We start from the raw sequence: 16,669 nt of genomic DNA on the forward strand, positions 1-16,669 counted from the left end.
GTGTTTTGGATCATTGTCCATCTGTACTGTGAAGCGCCGTCCAATCAACTTTGCTGCATTTGGCTGAATCTGGGCTGACAGTATATCTCTAAACACTGCAGAATTCATCCGGCTGCTTCTGTCACATCATCAATAAACACCAATGACTCATGCCATCACACTGCCTTTGCCATGTTTTACAGAGGATGTTGTGTGCTTTGGATCATGAGCCGTTCCAAGCCTTGTCCACACTTTTTTTCTTCCCGTCATTCTGGTACAGATTAATCCTAGTTTCTTCCATCCAAAGAATGCTTTTTCCATGCCTTTTTATGTTGCTGAGCTCACCAGTGAGTTCTTTCCTCAGAATGTACTAAACTGTTGATTTGGCCACTCCTAATGTTGCTGCTGTCTCTCTGATGGATTTGTTTCATTTTTGAAGCCTTAAAATGTCCTGTTTCACTTGCATGGACAGCTCCTTTGAACACATGATGTAGGTTCACAGCAATAGATTCCAAATGCAAATACCACACTTAGAATCAACTCAGACCTTTTACCTGCTTAAATGATGAAGAAATAATGGGGTAGCCCACACCTGGCCATGAAACAGCTTTTGATTCAACTGTCCAATTACTTTTGGTCCCTTGAAAAAGGGATGGTGGCTATTAAGAGCTGTAATTTCTAAACCCTTCCTCCAATTTGGATGTACATACCCTCAATGTAAACCTGAGAGTGTACACTTTCAGCCCATATCCATTATATAACTATAGCATGAATGTTTTTTGGTAAATATCTGGAAAAAAAAACTAAAATTGTGCCTGTGTCCAAATATATACTGTATGGACCTAACTGTATGTAAGGGATTTACAGCTTTTGATGCACTCCCTGCATTAAGGTAAAAAATGTCCCAGTATTTGTATCACACCCCCCCCCCCAAAAAAAACAAAACAAAAACCAACTCACTACTACAGTGCTGTGACCATCTGTAGCAGCCCTCTTCTCTCTCTCCTTGAATTCACAGAACAGATGCAGCAGCAGGAGCCATTGGCACCTGCTGCTGTCAATCAAATGCTTTGAGAAGGGAGAGGGGGGCAGATCCATGCCGCTTTGTGTGCGTCTATAGACGAACACAGTCCAGCTGGGGAGCGAGCCGGCAGGCGCCACAGGAAGCAGAAGAGTAGGAGCACCAGCAGGGGATCTCAAAAGAGGAGATTCAAGGCTGCTCTCTTCAATTACATTGCACAGAGCAGGTAAGTATAAACTTGTTTTTTTAAGACTTTACAATCACTTTAAGTTTTGGATGGAGTGAAAGGAGTTTTTATTAGAAATTCAGGTTTTATTGCTCTATGTATCCCCGTGTGACCTGAAGACATTGTAGTGTACAGAAATTGGACTCTCCTCTCTTCTGCAGAGTTCTTCTCTCTGTCTTAACCACGGTCATCCCAAAATGTTATAGTTGTCATCACAATAGGTATCAATACCTGGCTTTTGTACTTGGCCTATTCACACATCATTTTCCTGCTGCAAAGTTTCCCATGGGCGGGTTCGCACTTGCATACTCTGCTTTAGTATGGTTTTTTTTAAAGGAAAACTCTAAGAACATGTTTCCACATGTGTGTGCGTGGGTTACCATGTGCATGTATAGCCATCAACTAGCTCTAAAAGTTCAGGCCAACTTTGCCTTATTTACCGTTTTAAAGCAAGAAAGTAAACAAGCACAAAACTGCATGATTTTTCAGGAGCAAGAATGTACAACAGCCATCTGGTTAAAAGCACTTGTTTATTGGTTACAATATCAATTCATGGCAACATATTGGTTTCACTGAGCCACTGTACAAATACAAAGAAAAGAAATCAAATGTGGAAAAATATAAACAAAACGTTTATAGCAAGTGATTTCACAGGGAATTTTTTTTTTGTTTATACAACAGCGACCGTTAAAGGAGAACAGAATAAAAGAAATGGGAAACAAAAAAAACAAACAAAAAAAAAAAAGCATGGCATGTCCATGGTTTTTAATTGGCTTAAAACCTTTAAGACAGATTTGAATACATACACAATCCAAAAGGCAGTGCAGAATTAATTCAGAATCGATATTTATAAAGCCTTTTGTCAAAGTCAGCAACACATGAGTAAAAATGTTATAAAATGAATGTGCTAGAATTGTCAAATTGTTAAAAGTGTATATTACAGCAACCAAACAATGTTTCTTTAAAAGCAACTAAACCCTGGACTTTCAATGGATATAAAGTGTATAACTCACATGTTAGAAGATTTTTTTTTTTCCATATATATATTTTCTTTTTATTTATTTTTTTTTCTTTTTGCCTTTATTCCCCCAGAATGGAGAAACACACAGGATTAAGCACCACTATGTAAAGAAAGCAATAAAAGGCTGCAAAGTTCTAGAACTAGTCTCCACTGAAGTCCATAATATTCGAACCCTATCATACTGTGTGGTAGAAGAATTGGTGAGGCACATGTAAATGTGTTATTAGGTTATATCAATCAGTAACACTGTTTGCACATATTACCATACAACACGGCATTAAACATTCTGCATGTATTTTATACAACCAGCAATTGGATAAAAAGAGAAAAGAGACAAGGCCAGTGGTGCCTCTGAACTTCAGGAAGATATTTCACTAGCATGCATGCCAGAGAGTAGACAAGGTGCTCTATGAACCATGCTTCATTACTTGCACATGAAACGCACTCACATATTCTGTCACTCTTCTGGAAAACCTCATTGCCAATACAAATGTTTGGGGTGGAAAGGAGCCTGAGCTTCGCTTACACAGGCACGAGGATACAGTATATGAGGCCTGTAGTGGCTACAGTCCTTTATTACACCATAGTGTTGGAATGTACTGAATGGAGAGCAGGTTGTGGCAGGAGAAAGCACACTACAGTATATAGTCCTGCTCAAGGCCAAAAGTGATGGCCTGCCCCACTAGAGACTAGGAGAAGCACACACTTGTCCAATACAGATGGCTGGGTCTTATCCTCTGTAGGATCGTTCTAAATGGCTGGGTCTTATCCTCTGTAGGATCGTTCTAAATGGCTGGGTCTTATCCTCTGTAGGATCGTTCTAAATGGCTGGGTCTTATCCTCTGTAGGATCGTTCTAAATGGCTGGGTCTTATCCTACAGAGGATCTTTCTAAATAGTTGGGTCTCATCCTAGAGGATCTTTCTAAATGGTTGGGTCTCATCCTAGAGGATCTTTCTAAATGGTTGGGTCTCATCCTAGAGGATCTTTCTAAATGGTTGGGTCTTATCCTACAGAGGATCTTTCTAAATGGCTGGGTCTTATCCTACAGAGGATCTTTCTAAATGGCTGGGTCTTATCCTACAGAGGATCTTTCTAAATGGCTGGGTCTTATCCTACAGAGGATCATTCTAAAGGGCTGGGTCTTATCCTACAAAGGATCTTTCTAAAGCTAGTGCAGGCTGAAAAGAGGTCAGTTTCTGTGCTTTCCATATTGTGGCAAAGTCCAATTTATAGCTCACAGCTGCGCATTTACTATTCTGTGAAAAGTGGCCTATTTTTCAGAAACTGCTTTTCACCAGCCCCAGATTAGTCTCTCTTTAGTATACTGGCACAACACACAGACACTTGTGTATGAATGTTTCAATTCTAGTGCAGAAAGCCTCCTATACACCTAACACCCATGACTGTGCATATATAACAAAGCTGCCTTTATATGCACATTTGAAGTGTCAGAGGCTGTCATTTTATAGAATTTGGCAAAGTGAAACCCCATCTCTGGTGCACATTGAGAGGTGTGGGGGGCAACCACGTTGGCAGCATCTGCCCCCAAAATAGCTGCCACAAATGTCAGGAGTGAAACGCCCTTAGAAAAAAAGTCAGTCACTACAGTTGGCATCTTAACAGATTTCAGATATTGGCACGTTGTGGATTCCTCATCGGAAGAACCAAACTAACATGAGCTACAAATATATGAATGATTCTTAGGCATCACCATGTCACAAAACCAGTATGTGGGCACCCTGGAGATCAGGGAAGTACAATCTATCAAGGATGCAATACCTGACATATACTACACAACTGGCACAGTTAGTGTATAGAGAAATTATGAATTCAATGCTTTTTACCATAACCGTTATTTTGTGTCGAATGTCTATTCATAGTAAACTTCACATGTACTCTTATAAAATACTAGAAAATCCTGCTTACTACTCTCAATCATTTCACAGCAACACAAGCCAAAAACGCATATATTTATAGTGCTCTGGATATTCCAATTAGCACTGCACAAAGCCCAGCCAGACTGACACCCAGATATCCTGGTACTACAACAGAAACACAGCCACTGTTTTATGTAAGAAATCTTGAAGGTTGGGGACTAAAAGGATGAGGCAATGGCACGGCAGTGTGGTTAGGTATACTTAAAACCACAGAGTAAAATGCCAAAAAACACTAAATGCACAGCTCACATACAAATCGGTCAACTGTTTTACCTGCCCAAATAGGTTTCATTTTGTTCAGCCCACCTTGTGGTTTACAGCCTTGTACCGCGCTGCACAGCCAAGGAGGAGACCACTATTTCAGCTCTGCACGTTCCACTATAGCCTGTTAGACAGCATCAAAGTCATCGTATGTCTGATTAACTGTCCTATAGGTGGACTGCAATAGAGAGCTCACATAACTGGCAGTCCCTGTGCATCAGGTGTCTGTTTCAGAAGATTGGATGAGACAGATTTGTATATCTGTATGTCAGCCATGCATTTAGTGGTTTATTCCGCTTTAAAGGATTATAATCATTATGCCTAGTCAGTTTTGTGCTCAAAGGGGATCTTAAAGCTGAAGTCCAAGTTTGCAGTCACTGTTTGCCTAGGCCAGCTTTTCTACACCAACAGATGCACCTGCTGGGAACGGAACGCTGTATAAACTGAATTTACACAATTTCTTGTCTCAAACCTGGACTTCAGGGCTGAGTCGGGCTGAGTGGTACTCAGCCATTCATAGAATAAATACACCGCTTCATGTGATCAGCTTAAGTGGGCGCATGACGTCACGATCTTCAACTCAGCCAATCAAAAGGAAACTATTCATTCAGAGAATACAAAGCTGCCTATGAATGGATGAGCAGTGCTCAGACCAAATCTATTTTGTTTCAGAAGTAGGAGAGAAGTTCCCATCCCACTGCCGGAACAGTGCTGTATATGTTATGTAAGACTACATACGCTTTATACAGTGTGCCCAGTGTGGCAAACCTGTTAGTGCAGATGATAGTTTGTCTGGGCCAGCTTGGCCAAAACTAACTAAATGGACTGTAAATCTGGAACTCAGCTTTAAGAATAATTTATAATCTATTCAACAGACATTTTCAGTGGCATTGGCAGATCTAGATCAAACATGCAAAGAAAAAAAAAAAAAAAAAGCTGTGAGCTAGAAGGGGAGGTGACACTACCAGTGCACTACAATATTATGACCATTACCTATTGGTCCCTTTACAATGAATTAGAATACTTGGGCAGAAAAGTGCTCTAGAATGTAGAGGTCTGTCTGGCTGCTTGGCACTTTCTTCATTAGAAACATGGTGAGAGGCACAGTAATAATAATAAAAACAAAACAATCATTGTTTAACAAATCACACAAGAATACAAGAAAGGTAGATGTTTTGTTGGCTCAAACATTATCAAAAAGAAAACTTCATTAAAAACCAGTGACATCATTGAGGTACAGACAAATTAACATTGATGTCACAACATGCCTTCACAATACTGGTGGTTCTGCCCGCTCTGACCATGTACTGGGAGCAAAGGGCAAGCTGTTTTGGCACTGGGCAGCTTCTTCCCACCCATTGACAACTAGGTGCTTTACAACCAACGTGCTTATTCATTAATGAGGCGTAAAGAGAAATTATGATGTGTACAGTATTGGAACCTCACAGTAGCATTCAGTAATCACCTTTCATTTCTGTGATTTCTTACAAACGTCTGCACTCAACACATCATCCTCATACCTCTTTGCTGAAAAAACCCAATACAAGTCAATGTTTTTACCAGGGGTCTCCAAACTTTCTAAACAAAAAGGGCCAGTCTATTGTCCTTTCAGATACCTGGGGGGGCCAGACTATGGCCAGCGGGATTGGAAGCTTTCCTGGCATCAGCGAGTGTACATCTCCACATTTCCTATTAGGGGGAGGAATAATGCCCCAATGCTGGTGCCAGTGGGGGAAATGGTGTCCCATTGTTGGCAGAAGTCTTGTATCAATGAGAGGAAAACTGTCCCGAGGGCCAGATAAAGACAAGCAAAGGGAGTCATCTGGCCCTGGTTTGGAGACCTCTGTTTTTACTATGGTTTATTTCCAATACCAAGCTACATACCTAAATCATCTTTCAAAAAAAAACAAAAAAAAAAAAAACACTGTACCTATTTTACAGTAGTTTTGGCTCTTAGACCTTCATTTCCGGAAAAGGCTACACTTCATTTTTGGCAGATATAAGGGGTGCTGGGGAATCAGCTGTCAGTCCACTGTGCTCAGGTTTGCAGATTAACACTCTTTGCACCTTCTGAACTTTTGCTCTGGACATGCTAGAAGGACCATATAGAGGAATGTGAACAAGAACCCTGAAGCATATACCATTGGCACATAACAGGAGGGGGCCATGGTGGAGCCCCCCTCAAGCAAGCGCTCAAGCACAAAGTTGATAAAGTGAATTACTCCTGGAATGTAAGCTGAAATGGCCATCTAATAGTAACTGTGATCTTCAACATTATGGTCTTTCGCAAGCAACTCACAACGTAATAGTTTGTTTTTACAACATTTTACCAGAATGTAAAGTATATAGTAAACCTTAAAAGGTTATATATTATTATGACACAAAGCCAGCTTTAAAGTCTTAAAGATGTAAAACACCATCATACGGATCTCTGGGCATTTTGTTGCCTTTTCTATTATGGCTAATCTAAGCCAGTGCTTATGACCATACTACTCCGCTCTGCTTTATAGGAATGAAATGCATGCTTGTGACAGAAGTATTTAACATTAAAAAAGTGCACATCTACCTGACATCTAATATCTGAAGTACCTGCACATCTGTCATGAGAAAAAGCCCCTCACTGGCTGTTCAACTTAAACAATGGATGAACATGTCTATGCAATACCACCATGCTTTTCAATGGATTAGCAGGCATATATGAACAATGATAAATGGTCACACTAAAATCTAACTCCCTGGGGTGTAGGCAGCAGACAAAGGTCACCCACATTCATTAGAATAGGGTAAAGATTATCAACTGTCCAAGGGTACCACCTAGCTGAGGTTAGACCTCTATGGCAGCTAAATGCAGAAGATGATCATTTGGCACCCATGCTTGGCCTGCATCCCATCTCCACTTGGAATGCATTACCCTGAGCAGGGTGGGGTGGTGGTTGGTGGTCAATGATGAGGTCACTAGAATGTAAGTCAATGAGTTATTCTATGGTCTATCCTAAACTGGTGCAAACATGGAAGTGCACTGAGTGGAACGTATGTCACCTTTAAGAAACTAGCTTAAAATGCTTGTGTTTGGAGAAGACAGGTCTAAAATGTCATAACAGGGTACTAGAGTCTATAGATAGTCTAGGTGCAAAGGCCCGAATTCAAACCCTAATAGCAGCTTTTCAGCAAGGCAAGTAAGACCGGCCCACTGTCCTGACACCACAATACAATATCCTTAGAGGTGCTATTACAATTTATACAATTCTATTTCAATTAACCAATGGAAACAGCCCCAATACAGCTAACTGATGAACTTTATTCTTACTGAAAAAGTGCACTTTAACTTGGCCACATCAATTCAGATTTAGAAATCTTCATATTCCTTTAATCTAAAAATCCTACTGCCTTACACTGCACATACACTCCAATATCCAAAAGTGTTACAGAAGGCAAGTCAAAAACAAAAATGACAATTACAAAAAGGTTAGGTGATTTCACATCGACGTGTGCTGCTACTGCATACTAAGCAACTGTGCAGAAATGCAGTAGTTCTAATAATTATCTGGCCAGCTTTCATGAAGCCATGACAATTTAATATTAGAAATGAAGAGTTAAGGGTCATCTAGGATAGAATTTTTACATAAAAATTGTTAATAGGTGTAAACTGATTTGTTCATCTATGATTGTCACGTGAGAAGGTGAAAAAAGAAAATCACTAAAATGTATGAGTTGCTTTGAAAAAAGGACCCAAAAAAAAAAAAAAAAAAAGAAGAAGTTCAAGTCTTTTTTCAGTGCAGGTAGATGGGGATTTTAGCAATTTACATTTAGTGCATTCGAGACAGGAATTAGACTAGTGGGGTACACATTTCCTGCATATGTACTGCACAATGGGATCAGTACAGCAAATTATCATGGCCAATATGCCGCATGAAGGAAAGGGTGAGGGAACAGTGTGAAAGGATATACAAACTGGCCTGTCTAAATGTGAAGATACACTACAACTTTATGGATACAAACACAGAGCAATGATTCATCTCATCCACATCAAGTTCACAAAGAATAAAAAAAAAAAAAAATACAACAATCAAGTATATTTATCACTAAACTATTGTGGCGTACAATTCGTATTCTTTAAATAAAAAAAGGCAATATTTCTTTTTTTCTGTTTTTCTGTATTTTTTTTTGTTTTTTTTTACATACAAACATTACATGATCGGCTGCTATAGTGTGTACATTCAGGTATGTACAAAAATAATAATAAAAAAAAATAGGTACAGACTCAGCAGACTTTGAGCACAAAGCAGAAATCCTTTAACCGTGTGGCTGCTGTAAAGGTCTACAATGCAAAACTGACTTTTCTAGCAGCAAAAGGGTTAAAACAACTTAACCAAGCCACAAAATAAAGACTGGCTCCTAGGCTCTCAGTCACCATGATCCTGTGTGCTAGCCCCTTTGAAATAGTCACCAGTGCTCTTTACCCCCTTTGAACCCTTTATGACCTCAACTTGATTTTTTTTTACTAGTTTAAAGAAAGCCTTTTTTGTGTAATAATAATCAGTGAATAGAAAAACTTCACCTGCAAATACAAGGTAGAAATGTTATTTCACAGCTATAGGCTGCAGCATTGACCTCTCCAGATCTCAGTGGAGAATTAACAAGATCAGCTATCTTTGCCCAAGTTAATTCCAGATTCTGAGAAAACTGTCCCAAGACCCTGTAGCTACAGCCATGCCATCGTCGGTTACACCTAAACAGCTCACTCGGTTATCATGACCAGCAAGGACTCCTGTAGGCAAAAAAAGAAACAAAAAAGAAAAGGTATAATTCCATTGAAATAGAATTCAGCTATATACATGTGGATAGAATTGAGCAAAAGCGTCCACCACTATCCAACTCGATAATCGTAAAAGCCAACTCAAAGTTTTTTGTGAGAAATACTACACTATAGGACAGCAAGCAAAACATGCCTGTTTATTGAGTGGTGTATAGAAAGCCTTTTCTTTGTTTGGAGAAAGTAAGGAAGGTTTAGACCCATTCTCAAATTGATTTCCCTGTGTCTCTGTCAGGAAAACCACTGTCACAGATATAGAAACCGAGGTAAAATTCAGAGTTGTTAACAGAGCAAGAGGTGAAGGAAAACCCTCCTATGGGGCACCCATTCCTGAGACAAATATCATCGGAATTCAACTCACTTTGGGATTTTCTGTCATGTTCTGAAGGGAGTAAAATATACCCCACAAGACACAGGCAGCAAAAAGAAAAAAAAAAAAAAAACCTAATCACGTTATAGAGTAATTTTCCTTAGAAAAATAAAAACAAGTTTTGGCTCTACATATATTGTACTTTAAGACCTACAAAATTCCTAGCTGGAGAAAAAAAAGTTTTTTTTAAAATTTCCATGATTAGCCGTTCCAAAGTGAACATGCTCTATTCCTTTAGTATATCAATCCCACGGTATCCGTAAACTGAACACTCACCTGCTCTTTCACCTTTCAAAGTGTCCCATACGTTGCAGTTGAAGTCATCATATCCCGCTAGTAACAAACGACCACTTTTAGAGAACGCTACCGATGTGATACCGCAAATTATGTTGTCATGCGAATACATCATCAACTCCTGGTCTGCACGCAGGTCAAACAGCCTACATGTTGCATCATCAGAGCCGGTAGCAAAGGCATGCCCATTGGGGAAAAACTGAAACAAAATGAAATGGACATCATCATAATAACAGAGCTAATACATGCTTTCCTTCCCCTTATTACTGACAGAGCTCCTTAACCATCTAGATCCGCAACACAACTTATGGCCTGGTTCACACGGGTGTATGCAAGCATTACAGCTGTGCGAGGACTGTTTGCCTGCATTGAATGTAGAGGTGTTCTGCATATCCACCTGGAGGCAGTCCTATTCATGTCAACTGGAACATAGTGGCTGCACAAACAAAGCCGCTGCTCCCAGTTTGACCTTCTCTTGGGTGTGTGTCCTCGGACGCAGTGTGCGAGTTCAGGGGCACGCACCAGCACAGATGTCAATTTGGGGCAGGCAGTTTCACACTGACCAGAAGAATCAATAAGCAACCAAACCAGAGTGCTCAACAGCGTTCTGGTAGTTCATTGAGAACTACAAGGGACTTGTAGTTCATGCATTCATAGAACATTGTGAATGAATGACGCGGTCAGGCATCCGGAGCCCCGCCCACCTGCTTTTTTAAAAAATTGTGACAGCTAGAGTGGGTGGGGGAGAAGATCCCCCGCTCGCTGTCACAATGGGGGGTTGAGGGGCCGTTTTGGGGGGTTCTGTGTGTGGGGACCAGTGTTATAGTAACAGATTACACCCTGAATATGGGTGTAACTTGTTACAAAAGGTGAACTGATCATTTAATTGAACAAGCCGAAGTTAGAAGCTAATTGGGTACCATGCACAGCTGCACCAGATTTTGCACCCTTAAGTGTTAGTGTATGATCCCGTGTTTTGAAAGATCGGTAGGTAGCCAATACCAAACTACTGCTTTTTAGCATTATACTAAGAAAGATCACACCATTATCGCTCAAAGTGCCAAACTACTGCATTTTTTGTTCTAGCACAGGAAGCATTACACCCGGGTGACTGCTTGGTACAGTTGTGTATGTTATTACCTCTACCAATGTGACATCTTTACCGAATTATTAATAATGCCCAAATCCTCACCTGTTAAAATCAGACTGGGCCGATACAGATAGCCTTAACTATCTGACCCACATTGATCATTGAAGGACACAGCTTACTTCTACATAGATGGATTTGATGTCCCCACCTTCAGGAGCAGGATGCTGTGTCCATCAATCTCACAGAAAAGGAGTTTACTGTAAGTACAAAAAAATCTCATTTTCTCTACAGTTCATTGAAGGGCACAGTTTACTTTTTCCTGGATTGGATGTCTCAAAGCAGTGGCAGAAAGGCAGAGAAAAAGGGGTGGACCCAAAACAGAACAGGGACCCGAGCAGAACTCAGACTGCCACCTGCAAAACATTCCGGCCAAGCTGGTACCTGCTGAGGCAGCTACGTCAACCTTGAAAAACTAGGTAAAAGTTAACAGACGACCGAGTAGCCACCTTGCAAACTTGAACAGAAGTAGAAAGACAGACAAAAAGTCCAGCATGTTCTGAGCACCGTAAAATATTCCGTAATTGGGAATAGAGCCTTGCAGCCCAAAGGAGAATAGGCTTGGTTCACCGTAATATGAATCCAGCTGGAAAGAGTGGAAGACGAGGCAGCTTGACCTTGTTCAGAACCCTCTGGAATGATGAGCAAAGGAAGGCAAAATGGTATTCAGGATGAAAGGCTGACACCACCTGTGGCCAAAAAAAAAATTAAAAATTGCCACATGCAGCATAAAAAGGGGATGCTTACAGAAGAGAGCTTTGACCATGGGCACACGAGTAGAAGAAATGGCCTCCAAGGAGCCACAGAGTTGATAAGAGCGATATCCTGTATATTCCTAAAAGAAAACATTGCAAGGCCAACATAACTAGATTCAGGTCCCGAGGTGATAGAGTTACAGAGAAAGGAACCACCAAGTGACCCCCTGGATAAAAGGAGCAAACCAGGGAAAAAGGAGGCCAAAAGGACCCTGCAAAAAAAAAAATAAAAAATAAAAAATGGCCAAGCAGGAACCTGGCCATTAACTGTACTGAGTGCAAGGCAACAATCCACATCCCACTGAAGGAAAACCAGAATGTGGGCAACCAAAAACTTGCAGGGATGGTACCCAAAGTAGACCTACCAGGTGCGATAATAGACAAGTCGAGAAGTAAACTTTGGAGCCCAAGCAACAGCTGAGGGTATGCCCTTGTCCAACAACTGGCTCTCAACAGCCATGCCAATTAAGCCAGTGACTAAGTAGGGAGAAATATCAGATCTTAAAAGAATGTCCAGGAGAAGCAGAAGCAGCCAAGGTGCAAACAGCCAAACAAGATCCGCAAACCAAGCACTGCATAACCAAGGAAGGAAATTTCAGGGGAGGGAAGACAAAATTATGGAGTATTTGTGCCAAGGAACAAATCCAGATCCTTGGACTCTGCCATGAACCTGAGGAACTTCCAAATGTACTTCCACGAGAGGTCAACGTCTGAGGAATCCCAACACCAGCAACTCTGAAAATTACTGCAGGGTGCAAAGACCATTCTCTTGGTCCAGACTTTGGCGACTAAGAGTCTGCCTGCCAGAAGTCCGCTCCCAGAGTGTGAATTACTGAAAAGGACCAGGACACAAAGCCCAATCGAGAATTCAAGACACCCCCCCAGGACTATCAACCAAACAATTGACGTAAGCCACATGCTGTGGCAGTATCAAACTGCACCCTCTTGGGGCAACCCTCAAGATGAGTAGTCCAATGAACGAGAAAGAAATGGACCACTTGGAGACCAAGGCAATCGACGAGGAAGCTGGACTCCAAGGACCAGTGATCCTGAATGGATCTGCAACTAAAACCACCAAGTTAGCGACGCCTTGGTCAGGACAGACAGGCAAATGAAGATCCAGTGACCCTGGAACTCTGTTCCACTTGGCCAGGATCTCCTGCTAAAGAGGTCTGGTGTGATGGTGTGCATATGGGACCGCATTGAAGGATGCCACCTCCCTGCCAATCTTCTTGTAAAAGTGAATGAACGCTGTCCATAGAGAGGGGAGGAGACGACGTGTCCAGAAGGAGTCAAGTACTTCAGATTGGGAGAAGGAGCCAAGACCAACTTGAGCAGATGGAGGAACCAGTCTAGGTCCTCCAAAGTTTTTATAATGGACAGGTTGTGCATATATGACCGCGTTGAAGGAAACTGTCATATGGTCCAGAAATCTCATGCAAAAATAGATGGATGTGGTCTACATTGAAGGTTGGTGAAGCACATGAAGATGCAACTTTCAAAATTTTTCCTACGGGAACGAGAATGAGAGCCAGGTGCCCCAAATAAGAAGAAGGAAACTAAGACTGACTTGCGTAGATCCAGAGTTCATCCAAGATCTCCCAGGATCTTAACGATGACGGGTAGATTGTGTTCCAAGGCCGATGAAGACCATGCTCACAGGAGCATGTAGTCTAGGTAACCAACAATTGAAAACCAGCATAGGAGTAGAAGAGCCAAGACCACAGTTAGACTTGGTGAGACTTGTGTCAATTATGGCTGGCCAAAGGTGGGGCTACGAACTGGGACTGAAGTTCTCCTACAGCAAACCGCAGGTGGATGCAGCAAATGGGAACTTGGAGATAAGAGTCCTTGATGGTGAATGAGGCTAGAAGATAGTCCTCTAAACGTAGGGAACGATCACGAAGTGCACCATCTATGTGTGAAACTCACGCCTCACATGGTCTTGAAAATGGAGAAGAGGCCAGTTTACGACAAGTCTCCTTACTTTTCAGAGCATGAGGTGGAAAATGCGCAGTTTCCATCTTAATGCTCTTTGTTATCTCATCCAGAGTCACGCTAAATGGGAGGGGGAACGACAACCTGCAAGGGCACATCATTAAGTATCTTTGGAAATCAGATCCACAGATCAGCTCCAGTAGGTCAGCAGCCAAGGTGGATGAAACGGGTGAGTAAAGGCTCACAAACCACGTCCATATAATTACGATTCTCTCCATCTGTCTGACTGATGGGTCCAGAAAGAAGACAGACACCCACTATTGGAGAGGTAGATCACAAATTGATTAACGCATCCTTGAAAAGCTAGCCTTGGGGATGGTGGCCCCTTTAACCCCCAAAAGATGGCAAATGGACTGTTTGTCAACCCCATGAGTGCAGTATAGTAGGTATAGAATGCATATCTGTGCACGAGGAACAGAAAAGGGAAGGGGAGAAGGGGGGGGGGGAAGCTGTATACCTGCCGGTGCAGGGGAGGACAGTGAAAATTAAAGCAGGAGCAGTACTGCGTACTGTCTGGAGCCCATGACAATCACTCTCAGGCAGTGACCGACCAGCAAGACCACCCTCTCAGAGGCAGGCTCAACACTCAAAACTCAGCACCTCATCAAAAAGACCAGGAACAACTCCCCTCAGACGAAAGCCCCAGTCACATGTTCCAGCAGCTTGCTACTCCCACTGGGTGAAGGGGAAAGACTGCCCTCCCATACTGCAGGGGATGCCACTCTCGGCAGTAAGTTACAAAAGGCAGATGCCCACAATTAAAATGGTAGCTGCAGGGCTGGTAAACAGGCCACTTGTAGCTGCAAACAGGAGGGCTGTATGATTAGTGCAAATAATGGTCAGCGCACCTCAGCCCTGCACTCTTATTCCAAAGGTCCTGCAGAACCAGGGACTACCTGGAGCAACTGACTGGCAGGCCCTTTCCCCCCCTGGAACCATACCAGGCCAAATGCTTTCAACATTAGGAGGGTTACCTTGTCAGGGAGGACCCTCCTGATCTCTGGAAAGAATCTTGTCACCATGTTGATGCAATACCACCCCCTCCTCCCTTTGAGAATTATTAGGAGTATTGTGTATCCCTTACCCATTCATTAAGAAAATTCAAAAGTACATAAACACACACATTTTTGACAAGTCCTTTAGTGCCGGTTTACACATATCCGGATTGAATGTGGTTTCAATGACGTGAAAAAAAACATTGTTTCCTATGGTGCCTGTTCACATATGTCCAGTGCACTGGCTGTGCAGATTCAGTGTGGATTGAAAGAGTCCTGTACAATTTCTGAGCAGTATGGTCCAGTTCAGGTGCAGATTACAGTCTATTGACTTCTATGGGAACCATTTCTAAACCACACGTCATCAGTTGTGAACAAGATAAAATCCTAACCTGAACCTGATGTAAACCTGACCTGAACAAATACTGTATCAATTAGTTGTATTATGGATCCCCCTTTACAGGAAAATAAAGTTTTTGGCTTTTTTAAAGGTGAACTAACCCTTTTAAATGTGATGGCAGCATTTGTTTTCTATTTTCAGGCTTGCATTTTTTCCCCCCTTTTTGTTTTTGATACCGATTTAATATTCATCTGTGTTCTTACAGTTATGTTCAACTTACACAGACTGCATTAATATCAGACACATGTCCAGTAAATGACTGCCTGCACATTCCATCACGGATGTCCCACAGCTTAGAAGAAGCATCACAAGCGCCAGAGACAAAAGTCCTCATGTCGGGGCTGAGAGACAAGCTCATCACATCTCCAGTGTGTCCTGTGAAGGTTGTGGTCTGCTGCCCTGTTTCTATATCCCACAGCGCACTGAAAAAAAAAAAAAAGTCAACATTCATCACATTGTAAAACTACAATCTTTACATTTCAATTTCGTTTGTCTATTAAAAAAAATACCAATCATGACCAAGCCTATGCAAAATAATGATTACTATAGCATTTAAAAGTGGTTCTAAAGGCAGGTGTTTTTTTTTTCTACTCTAATGTATCCTATGACATACAGACTGAAAATTCCTCTTTAGTTAAAATTAGGAATGGGAACCTCCCAAAGAGATATGAGGGGACTCTACATCTGGGTCTCTGGACCTCACATGAATAAACTAATTTTGGTCCTGTGCATGGTGTGTGCTGGTCCTCTCTCCTCGTCTCATTTCCCTTCTGTCTGCCATCTTTCATGAGGGTGCCGAAAATCCCATGTGGGGTACTTACAAAGTTATGCACAAGAGATTTTTGCTGCTGTTGGGGAAAGAAGGATACTGGGTGTGAGAGGGTTGGGGGAGACCCCACAGGGGAAGGGGTAAAGCTCCAGACTCCCCACACTAGAATATAGGCAGCTTCACAGGGGAAAGACCACTAAAGATAGAAATTCTCCACTTTGCCCACACTAGAAGGAAATATCCATTCAGCCACGGAGAGGGTCTTCTGGGACTTGAACTACCAAATTTGGATGAGCATTGCTCTGGACCTGTGGATCTTCTGCTTTGCAGCTAGCTACACCATGCTGTAGCAATGTACTGAGGGTGAATGCCAAAACAGTGTACAGTACAAAAGGCAACTTTACAGGTTGGCCCAGTGTCTTCCCTGCAGCAAGCTCTGGGTACTGAGAAAGTGCATTGCTGGGTAAGATAGGGTCTAGGAGCTATCCCAACAACTTTATATGCCAGTGCTTTCATCTGAATGTGGCAGCATATAACCATAGTCAAGAATTAAAAAGGAGCTTGTGTCCTGTACTTTCCAATTAGGAAAATGTAACTATTTCATCTTCAAACACAGAAAACCAAGTATTGTCCAAAATTAAATCAGTTAGTAGGCAGCCAAAAATATTAAAAAAGTTACAA

The 16,669-nt window shown here is 41.9% G+C and overlaps 1 protein-coding gene across 3 annotated transcripts in view; it reads right to left on the reverse strand.

Annotated features, from left to right (window-relative positions):
- Window positions 1–1,737: 1,737 nt before the first annotated feature.
- The window catches only part of GNB4 (G protein subunit beta 4), a 184,396-nt gene continuing 169,464 nt past the window's right edge, over window positions 1,738–16,669 (reverse strand). For all 3 annotated transcript variants that reach the window (XM_089675545.1, XM_089675547.1, XM_089675546.1), the window contains exons 8-10: window positions 15,440–15,641; window positions 9,907–10,123; window positions 1,738–9,215 (exon numbers count right to left, since the gene is read on the reverse strand). In XM_089675545.1, coding sequence (XP_089531671.1) covers window positions 9,109–9,215; window positions 9,907–10,123; window positions 15,440–15,641 — 526 coding nt within the window. In that variant the 3' untranslated portion in view covers window positions 1,738–9,108. The remainder of the gene's footprint in view (window positions 9,216–9,906; window positions 10,124–15,439; window positions 15,642–16,669) is intronic.

This window comes from Staurois parvus, unplaced genomic scaffold, assembly GCF_062004578.1.
Source record: "Staurois parvus isolate SC_StPar_1 unplaced genomic scaffold, SC_StPar_1.0 ptg000155l, whole genome shotgun sequence".
In the NCBI taxonomy this organism is placed as follows: domain Eukaryota; kingdom Metazoa; phylum Chordata; class Amphibia; order Anura; family Ranidae; genus Staurois; species Staurois parvus.